The sequence below is a fragment of the Mchenga conophoros genome, linkage group LG3 (genome assembly GCF_057382185.1).
Source record: "Mchenga conophoros isolate Kocher_MC1m ecotype Shallow Benthic linkage group LG3, M_conophoros_male_GT1.1, whole genome shotgun sequence".
NCBI lineage: Eukaryota > Metazoa > Chordata > Actinopteri > Cichliformes > Cichlidae > Mchenga > Mchenga conophoros.
This window is the reverse complement of record NC_140528.1, coordinates 42,782,637-42,804,888: the sequence shown is the minus strand read 5'-3', so window position 1 is coordinate 42,804,888 and position 22,252 is coordinate 42,782,637. Positions and strand designations below refer to the sequence as shown.

General features: G+C 40.7%; 1 protein-coding gene across 4 annotated transcripts in view; it reads right to left on the bottom strand.

Moving 5' to 3' along the window:
• Positions 1-22,252, bottom strand: part of LOC146578795 (beta-1,4 N-acetylgalactosaminyltransferase 2-like) — a 41,923-nt gene that overhangs the window by 14,102 nt on the left and 5,569 nt on the right. For 2 of the 4 annotated variants that reach the window (XM_085268861.1, XM_085268864.1), the window contains exons 1-5: positions 17,236-18,069; positions 15,366-15,536; positions 15,111-15,217; positions 14,489-14,526; positions 12,954-13,020 (exon numbers count right to left, since the gene is read on the bottom strand). In XM_085268861.1, the coding sequence (XP_085124987.1) occupies positions 12,954-13,020; positions 14,489-14,526; positions 15,111-15,217; positions 15,366-15,536; positions 17,236-17,384 (532 nt within the window). In that variant the 5' untranslated portion in view covers positions 17,385-18,069. Of the gene's footprint in view, positions 1-12,953; positions 13,021-14,488; positions 14,527-15,110; positions 15,218-15,365; positions 15,537-17,235; positions 18,070-22,252 lie in introns of those variants that run through there. The other 2 variants (XM_085268862.1, XM_085268863.1) reach the window with 2 other exon arrangements.

Genomic DNA, 22,252 nt, shown 5'->3' with positions numbered 1-22,252 from the left:
AAATAGAGCACATTTCATTCATAATGATGTAAATCCAAGTCCATTATGTACTCACGATCTGAATCCTGGGTTGTGTGAAATCCCAGAAATACACCTTAGACAAAGTGAATTTGTGAACTAAGATGTAGGTCTATTAGGTTAAGTTGTGGCGATCCTCAAGTTGTGTTCATACTGGAGTGCAAAATTAAAACCAGGAAGATGGACAAGAAAAGTTCAAAGCCATCAGTTGCTCAGTTTAGGAAAAAAGAAATAGAAAAGGCAAGGCAGAGAAACGAGCAAAAGATACAGGTAAGCAGATATGTCGTTGGATAATGGCAGGTCATCCTGAAACAATCAGCATCAGAATACTGTACTAATCCCTAAGGAAATTATGTGTGTTACAGTTGCTCCAAGAAGAAATGGTAAAAATAGTAACAGTAACAGACTAAACTCCAAACAATACATTATGTTACAGATGTTAATATTAATTAGTCATTGTCAATTGTTGTTTTGTCCTGTTCTCGTTGTATGACGAATTATGATGGCTGTTTGGTAGCCGTTTGCATACAATGCATACTCTCTCTCCCTCTTCATGGCCCCTGCCCCCAGCATACCCTCACCACGTCTGTCCAGAATTTTCTGCCACAACTGATCACCAGGTGGCGCAATTCCCAGCACTCCACCCAATTAACCCAAGAAGGCTGAGCACTCATATGGGCAGTCCAACATAGCTGGACTGGCCTTTGGGCATACCGGGCATTTGCCCAGTGGGCCGATGGTGATTTTTCATTTTTATTTTTGTTTGTTTGTTTGTTTTTGTAACAGTATAAACAACGATAGCTGGTGGATTGGCCAGATACTGGCCGATGTGTAAAAATAACTCAGTTGTTTGGTAGTGGTTTCTACGGCGGAGCTTTCACAGAGGCCAGCAAGTGAATGAGGGAAAGGGAGGGAGAAGGAGAGACCCGAGGCGGCTGCCCCGGTCCGAGTGTCAGGTGAACTAAACTGCAGGTTTATGACCTGCAGTCTATCTGGGTCAAATATAAACCAAGTTTAGGGGGAGTTTATTTTCGTTGTGCTGACTTTTTACCGTCAGTTACAATAACTTATACTGCGTTCTAGCTAGTGTTAAGATTCAAAATTGAGGAAGGAGAGTACACACCACCCATGGTCCAGAGGATCTTGGTCCAACAATGATTTTAATGAACACACGTGTGGGAAGACAACTCTGTACGCAGACAGGAAGTAGTCTTCGACTTAATCAAAGCATGAACAGATATTTTATAGCATCAAGGTTTATTTACTGACGCCCCTTCATGCGTCACCGGTACATTTTATACATAGATCAGATCAACATCATCATGACTTTTCACCCAGAAAATCATCTTCTATTTTCATGGCTTGGTACTTTCCGTTCTCTCCTCTAAATAAATCTAACTAATGTGTGTGTATGTGTTGACCTCACATGCTCTTTGTGTCACCTCTTCACCTACTGTCTGTGTCTCGTCTGCTTTCGGTTTCAGTTCTGCAAAAGGCACACTCTGCAAACCTGCAACTTCCTGTCAGCCTGCAACTTAGTCTTTCTGAAAGACGCACACTGTTTCAACATCTGAATGCAATATAAACTCCAGATTTTATTATTAATGCAATGGTAATGATGACAATTATTTAACAATAGCAGTAAAATAATTTCCCTGCTCCACACTCCCTCTCACGACCTCTGGAACACCAGAGGTCGCAATACATTGTGGTTCAGCAGGCCTCGAGATCTCCAGGATCCTCGCCCCTTCTGTGGTCGCCGAGATCTTCTGCAAAGGAAACAAAACACCTTTTCTTGCATCTCCCTAACTTATCCTTTTTGGGACTCTTTAATCAAAAGCATGATCCTAATTATGCTCTTAACTTATTGACTTGTATTTATGTATATTCTTCAACGTTCCTCATCACTTTAAACTCTTTAAGCCCTGCTTTCACGTCCAGTTGCTCGCTCTATTTTCCCTTATCTGATCATCAACATCCTGTGCACAAATTGTCGCTGCTGCAAGTTCCTCTACTCCAAAAGAAAACAACCACTTTAATCAATTAAGTTTAAGCATATAAGCAATTACTCCTGTATACATTTCATCATAGCTAAATGCTGCCTTGAAACAACTCCTATGTGTTAACACTAACTTCATTTTAAAACCTCACATTTCCTATGTTATCACCTGTTTTTGGTATAGCCTTTTTTATTTCATTTTGCTCCTTTTAATGTAACAATACCTCCTAATTCTAGTTTATCAGACTTAACCAAAATATATGCTTTCCTTCCTCTTTGGTCCTTCTTTAAGTTCAGTTAAAAGCTAAATGAATTTAAGGCCTTTTGCCTGGAATCAATACTGTCATGTGTGTTTCTTAACTCTGTGTCTGTAAGCGTGTGCAATCCTTCATGAACTCATATTATCCTCACAGTAGATTGGCTAATCATAGCGCTAGCCAAAGGCTCGTGACCCTCCAGAGACAAATTTGAGCCACAACTCCTTTAAAAGCACAAAATGCAATATGTATAAAAATCATTTCTACGTAGAAGCTCCCCCTTTATCCTAAAAATAAACCTATGTAATATCTGTATGTGTACGCCTACATTATAACCACTTCTTCTAAAGATCAAAAAATCAAACCTGTTCTACTCCTTCAACCCTCACTAATTTTCCCTCTAAGACTTATTCACAGCTTTGAAAAACCGGCATTGTATCTTCTAAACAGGATTCAGTTCTGTCATGGTCCTGGGCCATTTCCTGTTACACACACACAGCACGCAGCTGCTCAGAGCAGCTCAAGCTGCTTTGCTGTTTCTCCAGGCTAATCAAACTTATTTTGTATTTACAATCTACAAACCCTCTGTAATTCTACTAACTTTTGATCTAAAATGTAGCATCATTCACACAATGATTTCATAATCCTCTCACACACACCTTTTAAATAAACTAAACTCTTATAACATCACTCATGCATCTCTTAAATTAAAAACACTTTCAAACTTTAAAACATCCTACTTTACATCACCAAAGAAATACCTCTCACACCTTTATTCATCATTCAAAACCTTCTAGTCACCGCATTCACACAAGAAATTGAAAAAATAAAACACACCAGCAACTATTGCTGGAGAGAAGTTACTACTGAAAGTAATATGTTAATCTTAAGTATACACAGTGCACTCAATATATTTATATATCTACATCCAACTTCAGTCAATTACTATACATCCCCTACGGCAACTCAAAACTTTATTTATAGTCCTCTAATAAACATAAATGGCAGTTTAAACACACACTCAACAATGTTTGCAGCAGTATTTGTAAAACCAACTGTGGCTTAAACAGTTCACTGCTTACTAATTTGCATTTTCACTCACACACACACCGTCTAAAAATAGCTCCAGCATTGCCTCAGACTCCTTTCACACAGAGATCTCTTAAAGTTTTTATATTACAAAGACATCTTATATTTACAACCACTGTCAGATCTGTCAGCTTTAGCGCCTACACAATTTTAGACAAATTTAAAATAACCGCCCAGCGGATAAACTCCCTGAGTTTTTTGCGACCAATTAACCAGTATCAAGACTTTAACTGTTTCTGGCCTCATTTCTAAAATCCCTAACTCAATTTAAAAGTGTCCAACACCCAAGGTCCAACCTTTGCTGCCCAAAAAAGCGCAGATACCGTTCCAAACGGTAAGGAGACTCTAACTCCTAGTTTAATTCCAGGATGCCCTGTACCCCACAGTTAAACCACACTGAACTATCCCTCTTCGCCGAGAGGTCAATGTCGCGCGTCCACGACAAGGAGGGAGCGTAACCTCCGGGCTCTGCGCTTCCTAGCAGACTTGAACTGCCGTTCTAGAATAATTTATAATACTTTGAAACAACAATCAACACCCGAAACAAGTGTATAACTGAGGCAGATCGACCCTGATGGACAATGGGGACTCTAACCCACAAAATGACCAACCAAGGTCTGACCTAATGACCAACCGGGACTTTAACCCACAAAATGACCAAATACCCTACCAAACTACTTGAGACTCTAACTCAATTTCTTTGGGACTTCAACCCAGTATTTAAACTTTTCCTGGCAGACTCTAACTGCTTTAGCAGACTTTACTGCTTTAGCAGACTTTACTGCTTTCATTTCTTCATTCTTCTTAGCAGAACTCTAACTGCTTCAACTCATGAGATTTTTCATCAAAATCAAAACAGACATCCACCAGTAACTTTAGTGAGTAGACTTAAATTTTATCATGTCCAATTTGGCACACTTTGGAAATAATTCAACAGGTAGTGCCTTACCTTTTGGATAAGCCGGCTTATGCCCACTCACTTCGACCACTGGAATTCATGTCTGCCCGTCAGACCACCTCAGAGACCACCAAATTTCTCCATCTAAACCTCCAATCCTCCCTCCTCAACCACCGGACGAAGCCCCCAAATGTTAAGATTCAAAATTGAGGAAGGAGAGTACACACCACCCATGGTCCAGAGGATCTTGGTCCAACAATGATTTTAATGAACACACGTGTGGGAAGACAACTCTGTACGCAGACAGGAAGTAGTCTTTGACTTAATCAAAGCATGAACAGATATTTTATAGCATCAGGGTTTATTTACTGACGCCCCTTCATGCGTCACCGGTACATTTTATACATAGATCAGATCAACATCATCATGACTTTTCACCCAGAAAATCATCTTCTATTTTCATGGCTTGGTACTTTCCGTTCTCTCCTCTAAATAAATCTAACTAATGTGTGTGTATGTGTTGACCTCACATGCTCTTTGTGTCACCTCTTCACCTACTGTCTGTGTCTCGTCTGCTTTCGGTTTCAGTTCTGCAAAAGGCACACTCTGCAAACCTGCAACTTCCTGTCAGCCTGCAACTTAGTCTTTCTGAAAGACGCACACTGTTTCAACATCTGAATGCAATATAAACTCCAGATTTTATTATTAATGCAATGGTAATGATGACAATTATTTAACAATAGCAGTAAAATAATTTCCCTGCTCCACACTAGCATGATGGAGTTTCTATACAGCTGGGTGGGTGCTATGATGTTACTGATAGTGAACTTTATTTTATTCACAAGGTTAGTTAGTAGAGTTGCCAATCGTCCCGTATTCAGAGAAAATATTACGCGTTTCGTATTGAGCTGAAAAGGAACACAGTATGTCCCGAACTTCAGCTACAATGGAAAAAGACACAAAGCTGGATTTATTGTGCATCTTTACGCTGCACAGCTGCCTCTTCTTCTCTCATTCTCTCCCCTCCCTCTCCTGTTCCTACTTCAATCATGAAACTGATCAATGATCAGCTGATCGGCTTTTCTCTCTTGTTTGTTTATTGCCCACGTCTTCTCCACTGAACGTGGAGAAGACGAAGGAGATTGTTGTGGACTTCAGGAGAATGCACACCCAACATGCTCCTCTGACCATTGACGGAGCGTCTGTGGAGAGAGTGAGCAGCACCAAGTTCTTGGGTGTGCACATCACAGAGGATCTCTCCTGGACGTACAACACCACAGCACTGGCCAAGAAATCACAGCAGCGTCTCTTCTTTCTCCGCAAACTAAGAAGAGCAGGAGCACCAGCCCCCATCATGTACACTTTCTACAGAGGCACCATCGAGAGCATCCTGTCGAGCTGCATCACTGTGTGGTTTGGAGCCTGCAATGCGTCCTGTCATAGAACCCTCCAACGCATAGTGAGAGCTGCAGAGAGGATCATTGGTGTCTCTCTCCCCTCCCTCCAGGACATTTACAGCACCCGTCTCACTAAAAAAGCCCTTTGCATAGCGGCTGATCCCACGCACCCAATGCAAAGCTTCTTCAAGCTGCTGCCGTCGGGGAGGAGACTGCGGAGTCTCCAGGCCAGGACCAGCAGGCTGAAGGACAGCTTCATCCATCAGGCTGTCAGGAAGCTTAACTCCCTCCCGATTCTGCCCCCTCTCCCCTCTCTCCTCCACGGTCTCACTGAACTCTGTCACACACACACAAACACGCACACTCTCTGACTCACTCACTGGCCTGCACCAGTTACCAGTCACTTTGTGGAGCATTGGACTGCCATTACCTCATAAGACTTTGTTGTTACACTTTCTCTTACCGTACACTACTAAATCTCCATTTGCACTATTTGCCTATTTGCACTACTCTGCCTGGTTTACACTCAATGTCACTTACCCATTATATTGTATATTATACAGCTTTCTTGTTATATGTAAAATTGTATTTATTTAAATTTTTACTTTTTAATTATTTTACTTGCATTTTTTAATCACTTTTATATTTAAATATATTTAAATGTTCATTTGCTATTTATCTAGGGATTGAAGAGTAACGCAATTTCTATTCTCCGTATGTCCTGTACATGTGGCAGAATCGACAAATAAAGTTGACTTTGACTTTGACTTTGACTTTGACTTTGACTTTGCGCCAGAAAGAGGAAACCAGCGGCTGTCGCGTTAAACAACAGCAGCACGTTTGATCAGCTGTTGTTAGAATGTATTTAATATTACTTTCTAGTATCAGCTGATGTTTGTAAAAGCTGCTGGTCATGATATCGGTTTGGTTATCTGGTGAGAGGGAAACATGAAGATGAAACCAGGAGATGTCCTTACTGAATCATCAGAGCTGAGCAGGTGATGGAGAAACAGGTTTACCTTTTAGGTGACATTAATGAGTTGAAGGGAAGTTATGACCTGTTTCTGAGAGACAAATAACACCAGGATCCTTTTATTACATAGCTGACAGCTGGTAACTGTGCAGGGGCGGGTCTAGCAAAGTTTTGCCAGGGAGCCAGTTAGGGCATTAACAGGGAAAGGGGAGCACAAAGAAATACTTGTCTTTCTTATCTTCATTTAAAACGTCTCGCTTTTAATAAATAATTATCTGAATATATATATATATATATATATATATATATTAGGGGTGCAACGATACTCGTATCAATGTTGAACCGTTCGATACAGTGCTTTCGGTTCGGTACGCATATTTATCGAACAATACAAAATTTTTAATTTATTTTATCAACTTTCCTTCTGACGATGCTGTCTGTGTTGAGCGCTCAGTGGATCTGCGCTTGACAGTGCGGCCTAGGCGGAGTAGTCGATCACAGATTCACTGAGCGCAGGGAAAGATAGCCTGTCGTTGCAACTTGGCAAATTGAACCTCCCCCACCCTAATTCAGAGGTGGCGTTTGGAACTATTTTGGTCTTCATGTGACGTATGACCCTGAAGGTAAGCGCGGCATGGACTAAAGTAAAACAGTATGTTGGATGTGCCACGCAATGCTCAATTACATTGGTTGGAACTAGTGTGTTAGCGCAGTTTGCTCGTTAACGCGTTGGCCGTCCAGCCCCACGCACGGGGCGATCCGCGGTAGCTCGTTAACGGAGATTTGCCGTGTTGTGGCTTTAACATCATTTCAATTAGATTAACGCTGACAGCACTACTGGGAACACAACGAATATGACTGCACATTTACGCCGACAGCATCCTAGTGCAAAGACAAGTGGAAGCAGACAAAAACAACAAGCACGCATGCTACAAACTTTACCCGAGTCATTTAGACAGCCGTTAGCACATGATTCTCCTTATGGGGACCTGATATGTTTAATATGCTGCTGAGAATATAGCCCAGGAGAAGCGTATAGTATAGCTTTTATTTTGGAAAGAGCCATTTCTCTGTAATAAACTCTCTTTTCCAAAGATGAGTGATTTCTCAATCAGATATATTTATTTTTTTTATTAATTTGTTGTTTCAGCAACATTAAATTTAAAAACTGTACTTTTGAGTTAAAATATATATTTATAATTTTAATAAATGACAAATTAAAAAGGCATGAACATTTTTTTTTGTATCGAAAAAATATCGAACCGTGACACCAAAGTATCGAACCGAACTGAACCGTGAATTTTGTGTATCATTGCACCTCTAATATATATATATATATATATATATATACAAAAAACTTGAATTTTACAATGTTTATTTATCGGCCAGAAACAACAGGGGAGTCCAAATTCAGAGGCTGTGTCCACCTGAGGACCCGGCCTTCGCGATCTAAGTGGGCTGGGTCCTCCGACTGCCAGGTAGACCTCGAAATGAGCCACTGTGAAATTGGACAGTCTAGCCTTCAGAATTACGTCACCGTCTGCTCCTTGCTGTCTAAATATAACCGGATGCTGGCGTAAATTTTCGACCATGTAACACTTCTGTTTAATCAGTTTTCTGTTTGACGATTATTCAGCTGTGTGAAAACCCAGGAGGAACCCTCCCGAGGGATCAATAAAGTTTTATCCAATCTAATCTAACAACTTTAATCTCTGCCAAACCGATTTACTCACAAACAAATAAAACACTGACACAGGCCAAACAATAACATTTTTAAGTTAAGTGACTTAAATATCATGTTTAACCTGAGTAGCAAAAGACCGTGGGGGTTTGAAAATGATTTGCCGGGAGTTTGCTGTTCTTGTCGGCTCAGATATTTGAAGTTTACACAGCTACATTGTCGCCTGAAAATATGTTAAAAGTTTATTTTGCGACCCAGAAAGAGTAATAAGAGTAATATTAAAACTAGGTAGCTGCGGTAATAGTAGCCATTGTTGGAAACTGGAATTGGCTGGACCAATCTGGGATATGGTTTTTCAATTTTGTTGTCCAGGTGGAAAATCGGGAGAAATTCGAGAGAATGGTCGCCAATGTTCCCTCTAATTTTTCATGTGTCTTAGCGAACACACAAACTCCCTGAGCGATCCCTTGGACCACTGTGACCAACAGCAGACTTGTGCACTGTGGTCACGCCAGCATCAAATCCGTCGAAGTTACATGGTTTATTAAAATAATCAAATTACAGCATTTACATTTATGTTAGACTACTTTTAATTAACTGCTTTAGCCCACTTACAATAAAAATTAATAAAAAAATCTTGTTCATGAGCTGTGTAGTATGTTAACACTATTGGAAGTAAAAATAATTTGAACTCCAATTTCGAAAACACAACTTTTTTTTATTATTTTTTTATAAAGCTCTGATTTGTATTATGACTATAAGTCTGTGGTCTGGGAGAGAGTCCTGTAACTCTCTGTCTGCAAAATACAGTATACAATGACCAATGTTGAGCAATTAATTACATAGTTACTTCTTCAAAAAAGTTACTGAGTTTTGCAAACAGCAAAGTTTTTTGCACCTGTTTACCTAAAAATGCAGCCAAGACATTTTTTAAACAAACATTTCAAAATATTTACAGAACAATCAGCTGTTCTGCATCAAATCTGATGCCACACAAATTATTTGTGCCACTCCAAAAAATAATTTCTGTCCACTATGAGATAAAGGAGAACAACAGCCTGATACCTGCAGGCCTGACAACAGGAGATGTAGCACTCCTGTAACACCTGTAAAATTCAGCAGTCGCCTCATTGTTCTGACACACACAACAAAACTATTGACTACACTACACACTAACTAAACAAGATTTGCGCTAAACGTCTCAAATCACTCACATCTCAAAACACCGCCGTCACTCCTAAAACTTCCTCCCATTTCTTAACAACTAAATGCCATATAATTTTTTGATTTGACATGGTTCATTTTTCGACCAATAGGAAAGGGTGGGGGTTTTTTTGGTTTTGTTTTTGCAAAGGTGGAGAGTGCTTTTGAGCGTTTTCCTTATAAAGCGCCGTTTGTACCGTTTCTTCCCGCAGTAAATATAAACAACCAGGGCCGGACTGGGACAAAAAATTGGCCCGGGCATTTTGACTAGAGACCGGCCCACCAGGTATTACAGGAAAAGCCATAAAGCCTTTGGATGAAAGCAGATGCTGTTGTGACAATGATGTACACTGTCTTGTTGTATATTTAAGATTTCTATACATTTTACATCAGATAATGTAAGATTCAGATAATTATTTAATAAAAGCTAGACATTTTAAATGAGAATAAGAAAGAAATGTATAGAAAAACTTTGGTAGATCCACCCCTGCACAGTTACCAGCTGTCAGCTACGTAAAAAAAGGATCCTGGTGTTATTTGTCAGAAACAGTTCATAACTTCCCTTCAACTCATTCATGTGACCTAAAAGGTAAACCTGTTTCTCCATCACCTGTTCAGCTCTTCATGTTTCCCTCTCACCACATATCCAAACTGATATCATGACCAGCAGCTTTTACAGCTGTGGCTCCAGCAAACATCAGCTGATACTAGAAATTAATATTAAATAAATTCTAACAACAGCTGATCAAGCTTAAATGTGCTGCTGTTGTTTAACGCGACATCCGCTGGTTTCCTCTTTCTGGCACAAAGTGGGCGATAAACAAACATGAGAGAAAAGCCGATCAGCTGATTATTGATCAGTTTCATGATTGAAGTAGGATGTGAGAATGAGAGAAGAAGAGGCAGCTGTGCAGCAAAGACACAGGAAAAACTGCAGCTTCGTGTCTTTTTCCATTCTAGCTGAAGTACGGGACAAACTGTGTTCCTTTTCAGCTCAATACGAAACACGTAATATTTCTCTGATTACGGGACGATTGGCAACTGTACTAACTAGCCTTATGAATGAAATAAAGTTCATTAACATAGCACCCACCCAGCTGTATAGAAATTTCGTCATGCTAGCTAGTACGCAGTATGTGTTACTGTAATTGACAGTAAAAAGTCAGCACAATGAAAATAAACTCCACCTAAACTCGGTTTATATCTGACCCAGATAGACTGCAGGTCATAACTTCTTACCTGAAGTTCAGTTCACCTGACACTCGGACCGGGGCGGCCGCCTTGGGTCTCTCCTCCTCCTGCTTCCCCTTTCCCTCATTCACCTGCTGGCCTCTGTGGAAGCTCCGCCATAGCCACCACCAAACAGCTGAGTTACTTTTACACATCAGCCAGCATCCAGCTGGCCAATCCACCACCTCTCATTGTTTATACCGTTATAAAAAAAAAAATCATCGGCCCATAAAGACGAAAAATCACCATCGGCCCATTGGGCAAATGCCCGGTATGCCCAATGGCCAGTCCAGCTATGTAAACAACGATAGTATTCAGGAAGAAAACCAAACATTGCATATATTTTTTTATCATAACCTTGGTTTTACGTGGCCTATCAACACAATTTAAAAACTGGTATAAAGTCCACACTTTTTCTGTCAGTTGTTCCGTCTGTCCTGCTCACATCTCCAATGGTTGTACACGTTGTCATTAAAACGGTTTCACTCCACATCAGCCACACCGCTTTTCCAGCGAAAACACCGGTGTCAGCACATAAGGACGCTGTCATAGCCTGTCAACGACGTTGATTAGCTGCGTATATACGAATGTAAATCACGTGTTTGACTGGAGTATGGGATAAGGTGGCATCGTTTTAATCCCATACGGGAGCAGCCAGTCACTTACTGACTAACACTGCAAAACAGAATTGTAAAAGTTTTAATTTTAATTTAATTTCAGGATAAAAACGCAGATTTTTTGTGCGCAGAGACCGTGCCAGCAGTGCGCAATTGCGCACACGGGCAGCTTAGAGGGAACATTGATGGTTGCCCCGGGAGATTTTTAGGAGGGGGCACTGAAATTCGGGATTCTCTCTCGGAAAAATCAGAAGGGGCATGTATGAGTTTACATCACTGTCACAACAGCGTTTGTTGTCATTCAAATGCTTTATAGCTTTTCCTATAATACCTGGTGGGCCGATCTCTAGTCAAAATGCCCGGGGCAATTTTTTTGTCCCAGTCCAGCCCTGACACAGACAAATGATAGTCAGGACCTTTTCCCCAACCCAAAGGCATAGAGAAGCAACTTCTGATCCACTGGATCTCAAAGTCTGGAAAGAAAACCTGGTGGAGGGTGGAGGATTCAAGTATACTCCCCCCATAGGTAGTGGGCCACCGTGGTTCAGGTGGTTGGGAAGCTCCTCTGTAACTGGAAAGTTGCTGGTTCAATACCCCAGCTCTCTCTGTCCTGGTCGTTGTGTACTTGGGCAAGACACTTTAACCTGCCGCTTACCAATGTTGGCCAGAGGGGCCGATGGCTTCTGTTAGTCTGCCCCCAGGTTACAACTGTGGTTTTTCTGTACCAGTGTGTGAATGTGAGAGAGTGAGTGCTATATAAATGCAATCCATTATTATAAGTGGATGGACCCATGTACAATAGGATGCAAAAGTTTGGGCAACCTTGTTAATAGTCATCATCATTTTCCTGTATAAATTGTTGGTTGTTACAATAAAAAATGTCAGTTAAATATATCATATAGGAGATATGATATATATATATATATATATATATATATATATATATATATATATATATATATATATATATGTATGTATGTATGTATATATACTTTCTGTAAATCCAATAAACTTCATTTCACTTATCACTGTGTGTGTCTCCTATATGATATATTTAACTGAATGTCATTTAACTGACATGACCTTTATTGTAGCAACCAATGATTTATACAGGAAAATAATGACTATTAACAAGGTTGCCCAAACTTTTGCATTTCACTGTAGCTTCTTTGAGGCTGAGGCCAGCTAGCCCCCATGGGCAAAGCCCTGGCTATCAGGTGTGGCTAGAGAAATTGAACTCAGAACCTTGAGTCTTACAGTCCAGGCCACTAAACTAAACCCAGTCATATTTCAAGAACACTGAACAAGAGGTATCCAACATCCATCCAAGCTCTGCACTGAGGTAATACTCATATGATCAAACTTCCTGTATTCAGGGGTTGGTCCCACAGATCAACAAGTGCAATCCCCTACCTTCCCTCTCTTTGTTACCATTCAAATAAACTTCTCCAGTTTGAATGATATCGGGGACATAGGAACAAAAAACATTGAAACAAAGAGAAAAAAGCAAGCTAATAATATGGTTTAAAAAAACCCAATATTAATTTGGTACCAGTGTATATATAAATTTACCTTTGACTTGGAAACTCACCTTGAACAGTGGCCTCTGCAGTCGGAGTTTCTGTTGTTAGGACACCATTAGACACAGTTAAGAGAACCTAGAATAGAAACACATGAATAAACTAAAAAGTGCTCTGAGTAATTTTAGCAATACCAACATTACTACCATCTCCACAAAACTGCACCACCCCTTAAGCTGTCTTTTTAAACCAGAAGAAAGCTTTAAAGTGAGAAGGCATCAGACATTAGTCCCACCTTTTAGAGAACCTGACGCAAATACATATTTTTCATCATTCATATAGTTTTATTTAAGATTCAGTGCATATCAGATACATTACACAGCCCAAAGGTGTGTCATCTGTCTTGTTAAAGTGCAAACTAGTGGGAGATGCAAGTATGCAAAGCTTCTTTATTATTTATTCTTGTCTGGTCTCAAGAACTAACAGCTATAACAACTCTGTTGCTCATGTCATACATCTCGTATCACAAATCTGGTGATTGCTTCTGGTTTTGACAAACCAGCAGGACAACTATGAATACATAGTTGACAACTATGCCATGGTTACGTGGTTCGGTCAGCTGAAAAAAGGGTGGAGTGCCCACTCTGGGTCAGGGAAGAGTTCCTGCCCCAAGTGGAGAAATTGAAATATCTTGAGGTCTTGTTCACGAATTAGGGGAGAAGGGAGCAGGAGATCGACAGAGTGATTGGTGCTGTGGCTGCAGTGAGGTAGACACTGTACTGGTCTGTCGTGGCCATTGGAGGGCCGGCGCCAGTGCCAGCACCCATTCTGATGGGCGGTCTGTTCCTCTGGCTAAAAGGCTCTCCTTTAACCCTGGTCGGGTTCCTACCAGAGCTTTCCTAGTTTCTCACCCTTCTCTGTACTTATGCTTGCTATGCCCTGCCAGCGACATGCATTACTCCTAACGTGCATATTCTTTTCCCCAGCCAGGAGAACTGTAAGATGTTTGTTATTTTGGGGTTCCTGCTCTAATCCCTTTCACAGCTGGGGTTCCTTTCTGCTGAGAAAGGCCATCGTAGTCTAACCGCAAAACACCGACCTATATTATTTTCATCAATAAATCAAATCTAATTATCTCTCCTTATTGAATTCACATTCAGGGAATCTGTTGACTCTACTAGGTATGTAACACACAATAACTTAAACTTTATTATACTTGGTTGGTTGGTTAATAATGCAAATTTTCATGTCAGTTTTAAATTACTGTACATGAATAACTTGCACAGATTTACATATATCACTAGCCAATACAGTGTTACCTGGTGAAATATAGGGTCTACTAAAATAAACTGACTGAAACTGAATAACAATGTGTTATGAAAGCCAGTACTGACTATGTAGATTGTATATCAAGCCTCGTTTGCCACACATGAATGCAATAATACTTTTTTTGATAGTTAGTATACAGTATACAAATTAAACACACATATCTTTGAAATTTAGAAACATTCAGCAGCCATCTTTCATAAATCAGCCAACCTCTACCATTCAGTCAGGCAGATCTGGGTGAGATCTGCCTGTTTCTAATCTGTGATATCAGACCAACCTTATAGCTGTTTCCTTCTTCCGCATGCAGACCTAAACCTGAAATTCAAAAATTACCTTCAGTGTCACTTAGTCCTTCTACTGAAATACACATATTCACATCATATTTTGAAATTACACAAGTGTTGCCAGGTGAGTTCTTGAGGACACCTCAGCTATCTTTCACTCAGGTTTTTCTCAGTGGGTGAATGCCATAGGCATTCAACCTATTGTGTTCCTGTTTCCCTATATTTTTAATCTTCTTATTATTCTAGTTGCTCCGTTCTTTGTCCTTTGACTACTCCCACAGTTCTCAGGCTATTTTCACCATTCAAATTTTAAAAATTCTGCCATTTCTGTTCTTACCTGCTATATCTTTTGGTGTCGTTACTTTGTATTTTTGAAAATATTAAGCTTTTTGTGCTGTTTTTGTGTCCCAATGACATGATTGGGACCAATTCGATCTGACTACTGACAGCATACTTTTATAAAAAGTACTATGATCACTTTCATGTTAACAGTATCTTCATAAACAACTGTGAACCATGGCCTTGTTGCCTTCCTATTCTATTTGCATTTATATTTTTATAGGAACATAAAAACTAAAACACTGGTGACTGAAGCATATATTGAGCTTGAATTACCTGGTATTGCAGTTGCAGTCAAGGGTCGTACTATAACGCCCTGGATAGGATACTGCAGAGGAGAATTAGGGAAAGCAAAAAGTAGCTTGGATAGGATTGAATTAGTCCTGTTGAGGAGATGGAATTGGGAAAAATTACACAAAAGAATTTTGAGTACTCAGTAACACACATACACACACACTTTAAATTATTTTATTACTGAACTGTGAGTCTAACAGTTCCCGGAAAGCTCCCACCCATACATCCATCTTCTACCTGGCTTTGTATTGCTGGAACTCTTTAGCTCGTCGCTGCATTAAATCCTCATACTGGTCTTGTGGGATGTGGTCTTTGAGGATTGTAGAGCCATCAGGACAAGTGCATGGACCAGGTAAACGGTGTTGTGTGGGCAAAGATGACTTATAACTTAGAGAACCTGAAGAGTGCCTGTAATATGGAAGTCCTGAAGAGTCACAATTCAACATCAACATGTAAATGAACTACTACAGTCAAGTATAAAAGAAAGTATATCCTTATTGTAACGTGCGGTGGAGATGAAGCCAGCCATGGAGGTGTGCAGGTGGATAGCGAATGAGCAATAGCTTCTGACTTTCCAAAAAGTACTCATTTATTTACAATATCAAAAATAAAAGTGCTACCGCTATCCAAACATTACTAAAGAGCACACTAGTCCGCGTACACACGGGAGCATCCATTACAGGAGGGGTGCGAAGAAGAACAAAAAGGGGGTGACACCAGTCACCAGTCGTGAGCCGCCATGTGGTGATACACTGCATTACAATAGCAACTGTTACATTATGTAATGTGATCCTTATGGCAGCCTCAGCATGGCCATCCTTTTCATCATTGGATTCCTTCTCATCAGTCATTTCTTGGTCTAGATTGCATGGATTATATTCCGTGCCACCTTCAGATGCAGACAATTTCTCCTCTAATGCATCTCCACCATCAGTTTCCTGGCCTCTCTCCTCCTCACCAGTGTAGTGATCAAATAAGTAGTAAAGAGCCTCACTTAGGTTATATATCACCTTGTCATGGTGCTGACACCCAGTGACCTGTGAGCAAGGCCTCAAAAAAGCATTGTACACCAAATCTACGAGAAATGTTCAATGATACAATGATACTGCCAACAGAGGAGTCGTTCTCTTGGAAGTGAGGCTCTATTGGGCAAACATTTCCAGAGTAGTTGCTAGGGAACCCATTGTGTGTGTGTGTGTGTGTGTGTGTGTGTGTGTGTGTGTGTGTGTGTGTGTGTGTGTGTGTGTGTGTGTGTGTGTGTGTGTGTGTGTGTTTACGGCCATCTGAACTCAGTTATTTACACTAATTGTTGTCTCCACCATTCATTTCTAGTGATTGGTCATTATTGACCGGAAACAGTAAGTGTACAAATGTTGAATAAAATGAATTAGAGATCATTCACGAATCTCCCAGAACATTTCTAAACATATATGCAGTTCTCTCTACAATGATCGTGACAAAGACAGTATCAAAAAGTACATCCATCCATTTGCTTCCGCTTATCCTTTTCAGGGTGGCAGGGGGCACTGGAACCTATCCCAGCTGTCATAGGGCAAGAGGCGGGGTACACCCTGGACAGGTCGCTGGTCTGTCACAGGGCTAACACAGAGGCACAGACAACTGTTTGCACTTACATTCACTCCCGCATTCACAACTATGGACAATTTAGATTGTTCAGTTAACCTATCCCCACAAACTGCATGTCTTTGGACTGTGGGAGGAAACCATAGGCATTCACCCGGGGAGAACCAACGCAAACACGGGGAGAACAAGCAAACTCCACACAGAAAGACCCCGGCCTGATGGTGGAATTGAACTCAGGACCCTCTTGCTGTGATTGAAACAGCACTAATCACTGTGCCACCGTGCTGCCCCCACTATCAAATAATCAATACATAATTGACGTGCAGACTATCAGGGTTTTACAAATCTTGTGCACTGGTCATTTTCAGCACAGCACTGTTTTAGCTACATCAGTTTATCCTTCTCACTCAGTTGCTTCAGTCTATTTGCCATGAAAAGAAAAATGTGTACCATACATATCATATTTTTATGTCCACACACACACACACACACACACACACACCAGGATACAGGAATACTTTACCTTTGTTTGTTGTAGGCTAGCGCACTTGTCCCATTACACAAGTTCCCGAAATAGAATGCAAACATAATGATCAGCATGCCGACAACAGCAATCACAAAAGGCTTTGAGCTTGTACGGACAGACATCTGTTGATACACACAAACACACATTATAGTAGATTAATTAACAAAAGGCAAAATCTTTACCATCTAAATAGTTACATTTTGCAAATCAGTCATATAAAACATGTTATGTCTTGACTCACATCTTAGATATGATTGAACATGTATAAAATGAACAAATACTTTCTTTTTTTTTTTACATTTTTACATTTTTTTATTTTTTTTTACAATTATTTCCTTTGCCTCTGTAAAAAGTTCATCCTGCCTTTCATGTCTCTCAGTTGAAGCTCTGTGTGTTATTGCCAAAAAGTAATTTCCAGTACTTGCCAGTAATGTTTAAGCTGTTGTAAATGACTTGTCAACATTTAGATGTCTTTTATTTATTCGGGTGAACAGTCTCATTTACATTAGAAATGTGTTTTTGAAGAGTGAGCTGACCAAGGGGCCAGCAGAAATTGAAGAATAATATAGCAGTAGCATAACGATAGTGGGCAGAAAAGACCCAATTGAATAAAATTTAGACACAATATCATGGAATCAGACATGATATTGTCTGTTCGGCTGGAACGTTGTGGTAAATGCAGACTACAGATACTATGGCAGTGCCAGGATTGTGAGTGATTGCTGAAAATATTGAAATGTATTCACTCACTTTTTATTAATATTTGTAAATATGTGTACAAATGGTTGGGGTTTTTTTGTACTGTTTTTATCAATAAATCTCAGCAACATGTGTTTTGTGGACTTGGAGAAGGCATTCGACCGTGTCCCTCGGGGTGTCCTGTGGGAGGTGTTGCGGGAGTATGGGGTGTCTGGCCCATTGCTACGGGCCATTCGATCCCTATACAACCGTTGCAAGAGCTTGGTTCGCATTGCCGGCAATAAGTCGGACTCGTTCCCGGTGGGTGATGGGCTCCGCCAGGGCTGCCCTTTGTCTCCGGTTCTGTTCATAATTTTTATGGACAGAATTTCTAGGCGCAGCCAAGTGGCGGAGGGCTTTCGCTTTGGTGGCCTCAGAATCTCATCTCTGATTTTTGCAGATGATGTGGTTCTGTTGGTTTCATCGGGTGAGGGCCTCCAGCTCGCACTGGAACGGTTCGCAGCCGAGTGTGAAGCAGCGGGAATGAGGATCAGCACCTCCAAATCTGAGGCAATGGTTCTCAGCCGGAAAAGGGTGGAGTGCCCACTCCGGGTCGGGGATGAGTTCCTGCCCCAAGTGGAGGAGTTCAAGTATCTCGGGGTCTTGTTCGCGAGTGACAGGAGAAGGGAGCCGGAGATCGACAGACGGATTGGGGCTGCAGCTGCAGTAATGCGGACGCTGCACCGGTCCGTCGTGATTGCTCTCCCCCCGCTTCAGGACACCTACACCAGGAGATGCCGGACTAGAGCAGCGCAGATACTGAAGGACCCGTCCCATCCAGGCAACAAACTGTTCCAACTTCTGCAATCTGGTAGAAGGTTCCGCATCTTCCGGGCAAGGACAGAGAGACTCAAGAGGAGCTTCTATCCCCAAGCCATCCGTGCCCTAAACACACACACCCGCCCTCTCACATCATCTATAATTGACTGAGACAGGACTCTCTTCCAGACACTCTAAACCAAGGCACAATGTACATTTCAATTCCTTTAATTTTAAATATGTTTATATTGTCTATCCTGTAAAATAGTCAGATGTCTATTCATATTAATGTACAGAATTCACCTGCTTGCTGCTACTACTGCACATTCACCCAGTGTATATACTATATATATATATATATATATATATATATATATATATTAGGGGTGCAACGATATTCGTATCGATATTGAACCGTTCGATACAGTGCTTTCGGTTCGGTACGCATATGTATCGAACAATACAACATTTGTAATTTATTTTATCAACTTTCCTTCTGACGATGCTGTCTGTGTTGAGCGCTCAGTGAATCTGCGTTCGACCACAACGAATATGACTGCACATTTACGCCGACATCATCCTAGTGCAAAGACAAAAACAACAAGCATGCTACTAACTTTAGCCGAGTCATTTAGACAGCTGTTAGCACGTGATTCTCCTTATGCTGCTGAGAATATAGCCCAGAAGAAGCGGATAGTATAGCTTTTATTTTGGAAAGAGACATTTCTCTGTAATAAACTCTCTTTTCCAAAGATGAGTGATTCCTCAATCAGATACAGGGCTCGCAATATCGCTAGCCCGACGTCCTGGGGCTAGCGATTTTTTTCAGACGGGCTACCCTGCCCGTCGGGCTATTGTAGGAAGGAAAAATATATGTCAATGCTTTTGCATTCTTTCAGAAATGTAGCTGGGTAATTATGTCATTGGCATCGGTGAGCCACTGTCAATATGTGACATATTGAAATCGCGTTTGAATTTGCGCTTGTTTTTTTGCTTTCACTTTATAATCGTGCAACTGTGTATAGAGAGCGACAGCACTGATCTGTGAGTGATGATAATTTGTGCACCAATTCCTCTGACATCGTCTTATTAATCGTTAGCTTACTATGCAAACATGACAAGTGAAATCTCCGCAGCAAGCTTAAACATGTGAGAGGTTGATCGCGCAGAGAATCGCTGAGCTTATGTGAGTCGGTGTGTAAAAGCAGCAGGATATATATTTTAGTTCTGCTGAGCCAAATAAGAGAGGTCAGGGTGAAGAAGTGACAGCCAAAGAAAAGCTTACCACAAAACGGAGAAGTTATGACAAATGAGACTATAAGGCAAAAAGAAAGTGCAGCTTTATGGTTTCATGGACAAAATAATTTCTGTGGCTGCAATATGACGAGCTAAATAACCAGGGCTGCACATAAGTGGTCCGCAGGTGCGCATTAGCTGTCAAAATAAAAAACGCGCACAAGGGTTAGGGTTAAATTTAAAAACTGTACTTTTGAGTTAAAATATATATTTATAATTTTAATAAATGACAAATTAAAAAGGCATGAACATTTTTTTTGTATCGAAAAAACATCAAACCGTGACACCAAAGTATCGAACCGAACCGAACCGTGAATTTTGTGTATCGTTGCACCCCTAATATATATATATATATATATATATATATATATATATATATATATATATATATATATATATATGTAATGTTCTTCCTCTACACCCCCCCCCCCCAATTTTTGCACATGTCGAGGAGCGTGTCAGGCTACATTTCACTGTGTGTTATACTTGTATAACTATGCATGTGACAAATAAAGAACCTTGAACCTTGAACCTTGAAGAGGGAGCTGAGTGTAAAAGCGAAGCTCTCAATTTACCGGTCGATCTACGTCCCTACCCTCACCTATGGCCACGAGCTGTGGGTAGTGACCGAAAGAACGAGATCGCAGATACAAGCGGCAGAAATGAGCTTCCTCCGAAGGGTGGCTGGCCTCTCCCTTAGAGATAGGGTGAGAAGTTCGGCCATCCGGGAGGGGCTCAGAGTAGAGCAGCTGCTGCTCCACATCGAAAGGAGCCAGCTGAGGTGGTTTGGGCATCTGACAAGGATGCCCCCTGAGCGCCTCCTGGGTGAGGTGTTCCAGGCATGTCCCACCGGGAGGAGGCCCCGGGGCAGACCCAGGACACGCTGGAGAGATTACATCTCTCGGCTGGCCTGGGAACGCCTTGGTATTCCCCCGGACAAGCTGGAGGAGGTGGCTGGGGAGAGGGAGGTCTGGGCCTCTTTGCTTAGGCTGCTGCCCCCGCGACCCGGCCCCGGACAAAGCGGCTGAAGATGGATGGATGGATGGATGGATCATGGAATCATAAAGATACTTGCGACACAAGTTATTTCTTTATTTTATATGTAAGCCTTTTGTAAAGTCTATTATCTACAATCGGTTTACCAATATAAACAGATATATTACACATGAAAAAAAAAAACAGAAACACTGGAAAACACATTTTGACAGTTTATTGCCTGTATCTTTCAATACTATAAGTCCTTTTGGCTGCCAAGGGGCTCATGGGATTGGAAGAGATTAGTCCATTAGTCCAGGCAGTATGTCAGAATTAGCGCCATCTGCCTGTGTTCAGACAGACTGCAATTTTAAGGCGCAATTCATTTTTGCTTTGTCTGTTTGAAAATAAATAACTGCAATAATTTGAACTAAAAGAATGTTGTTTTTATCATTGCAAACTAGGTCTGCACAAGTAGGATCAAAATGATTATTTTGGAAAAATGTTGAGATCAGAATACTTAATTTACCATTGATTTTAGTAACATTAATGTTTTTTTATTATTATTTAACTGTTATGTAAACATAATACTGCTTTCACATCTTAATATTGCTACAAACATTGCTTAAAAACAGATAAACTGTTAAACAATAGAACAGTAGAGCTTAAAAACTTGTTTAAAGCATTTGTGAGTATGAGTATTCACAGCAGTGTCATCAATGTATCATTTATTTTGCATGAGTCACCTTGGCACAGGTAGTCTCACTGCAAGTTTGGTATGTGCCAGTCTTACCAAGTTTTACACGACGCTCAACCCAGACCTGTTTAAGAGTTCTTAATTTTATTATGCTTTTTACGAGGGAAACTGGTTGGTTTTTCAACCTCTTATATGTGGTTAGAGGACACACGCGTGCACACACACACACACACACACACACACACACACACACACACACCTGTAAGGCAGTTTTAAATAGGAGATTACAATGTAATCCTATATCTTCAGTGACTGAAAAAACAAGTATTTGCTAAAGAGGTGTACCTTTTTTTGTTCTTGTTAATACGTTTCTGTATGCACTCATAAGAAAACATATGGAGACCCACAGGCTTTAACCCTCTGACATCTTTTTAAAAATACTCTAAGAAATATATAAAATACTCCAAGTCTCCACAGATGAGGGAAACAATAATGATCAAAATAATTTACACACAACAAAAACTATTTACAGTTTTACTTTTTTCTGTG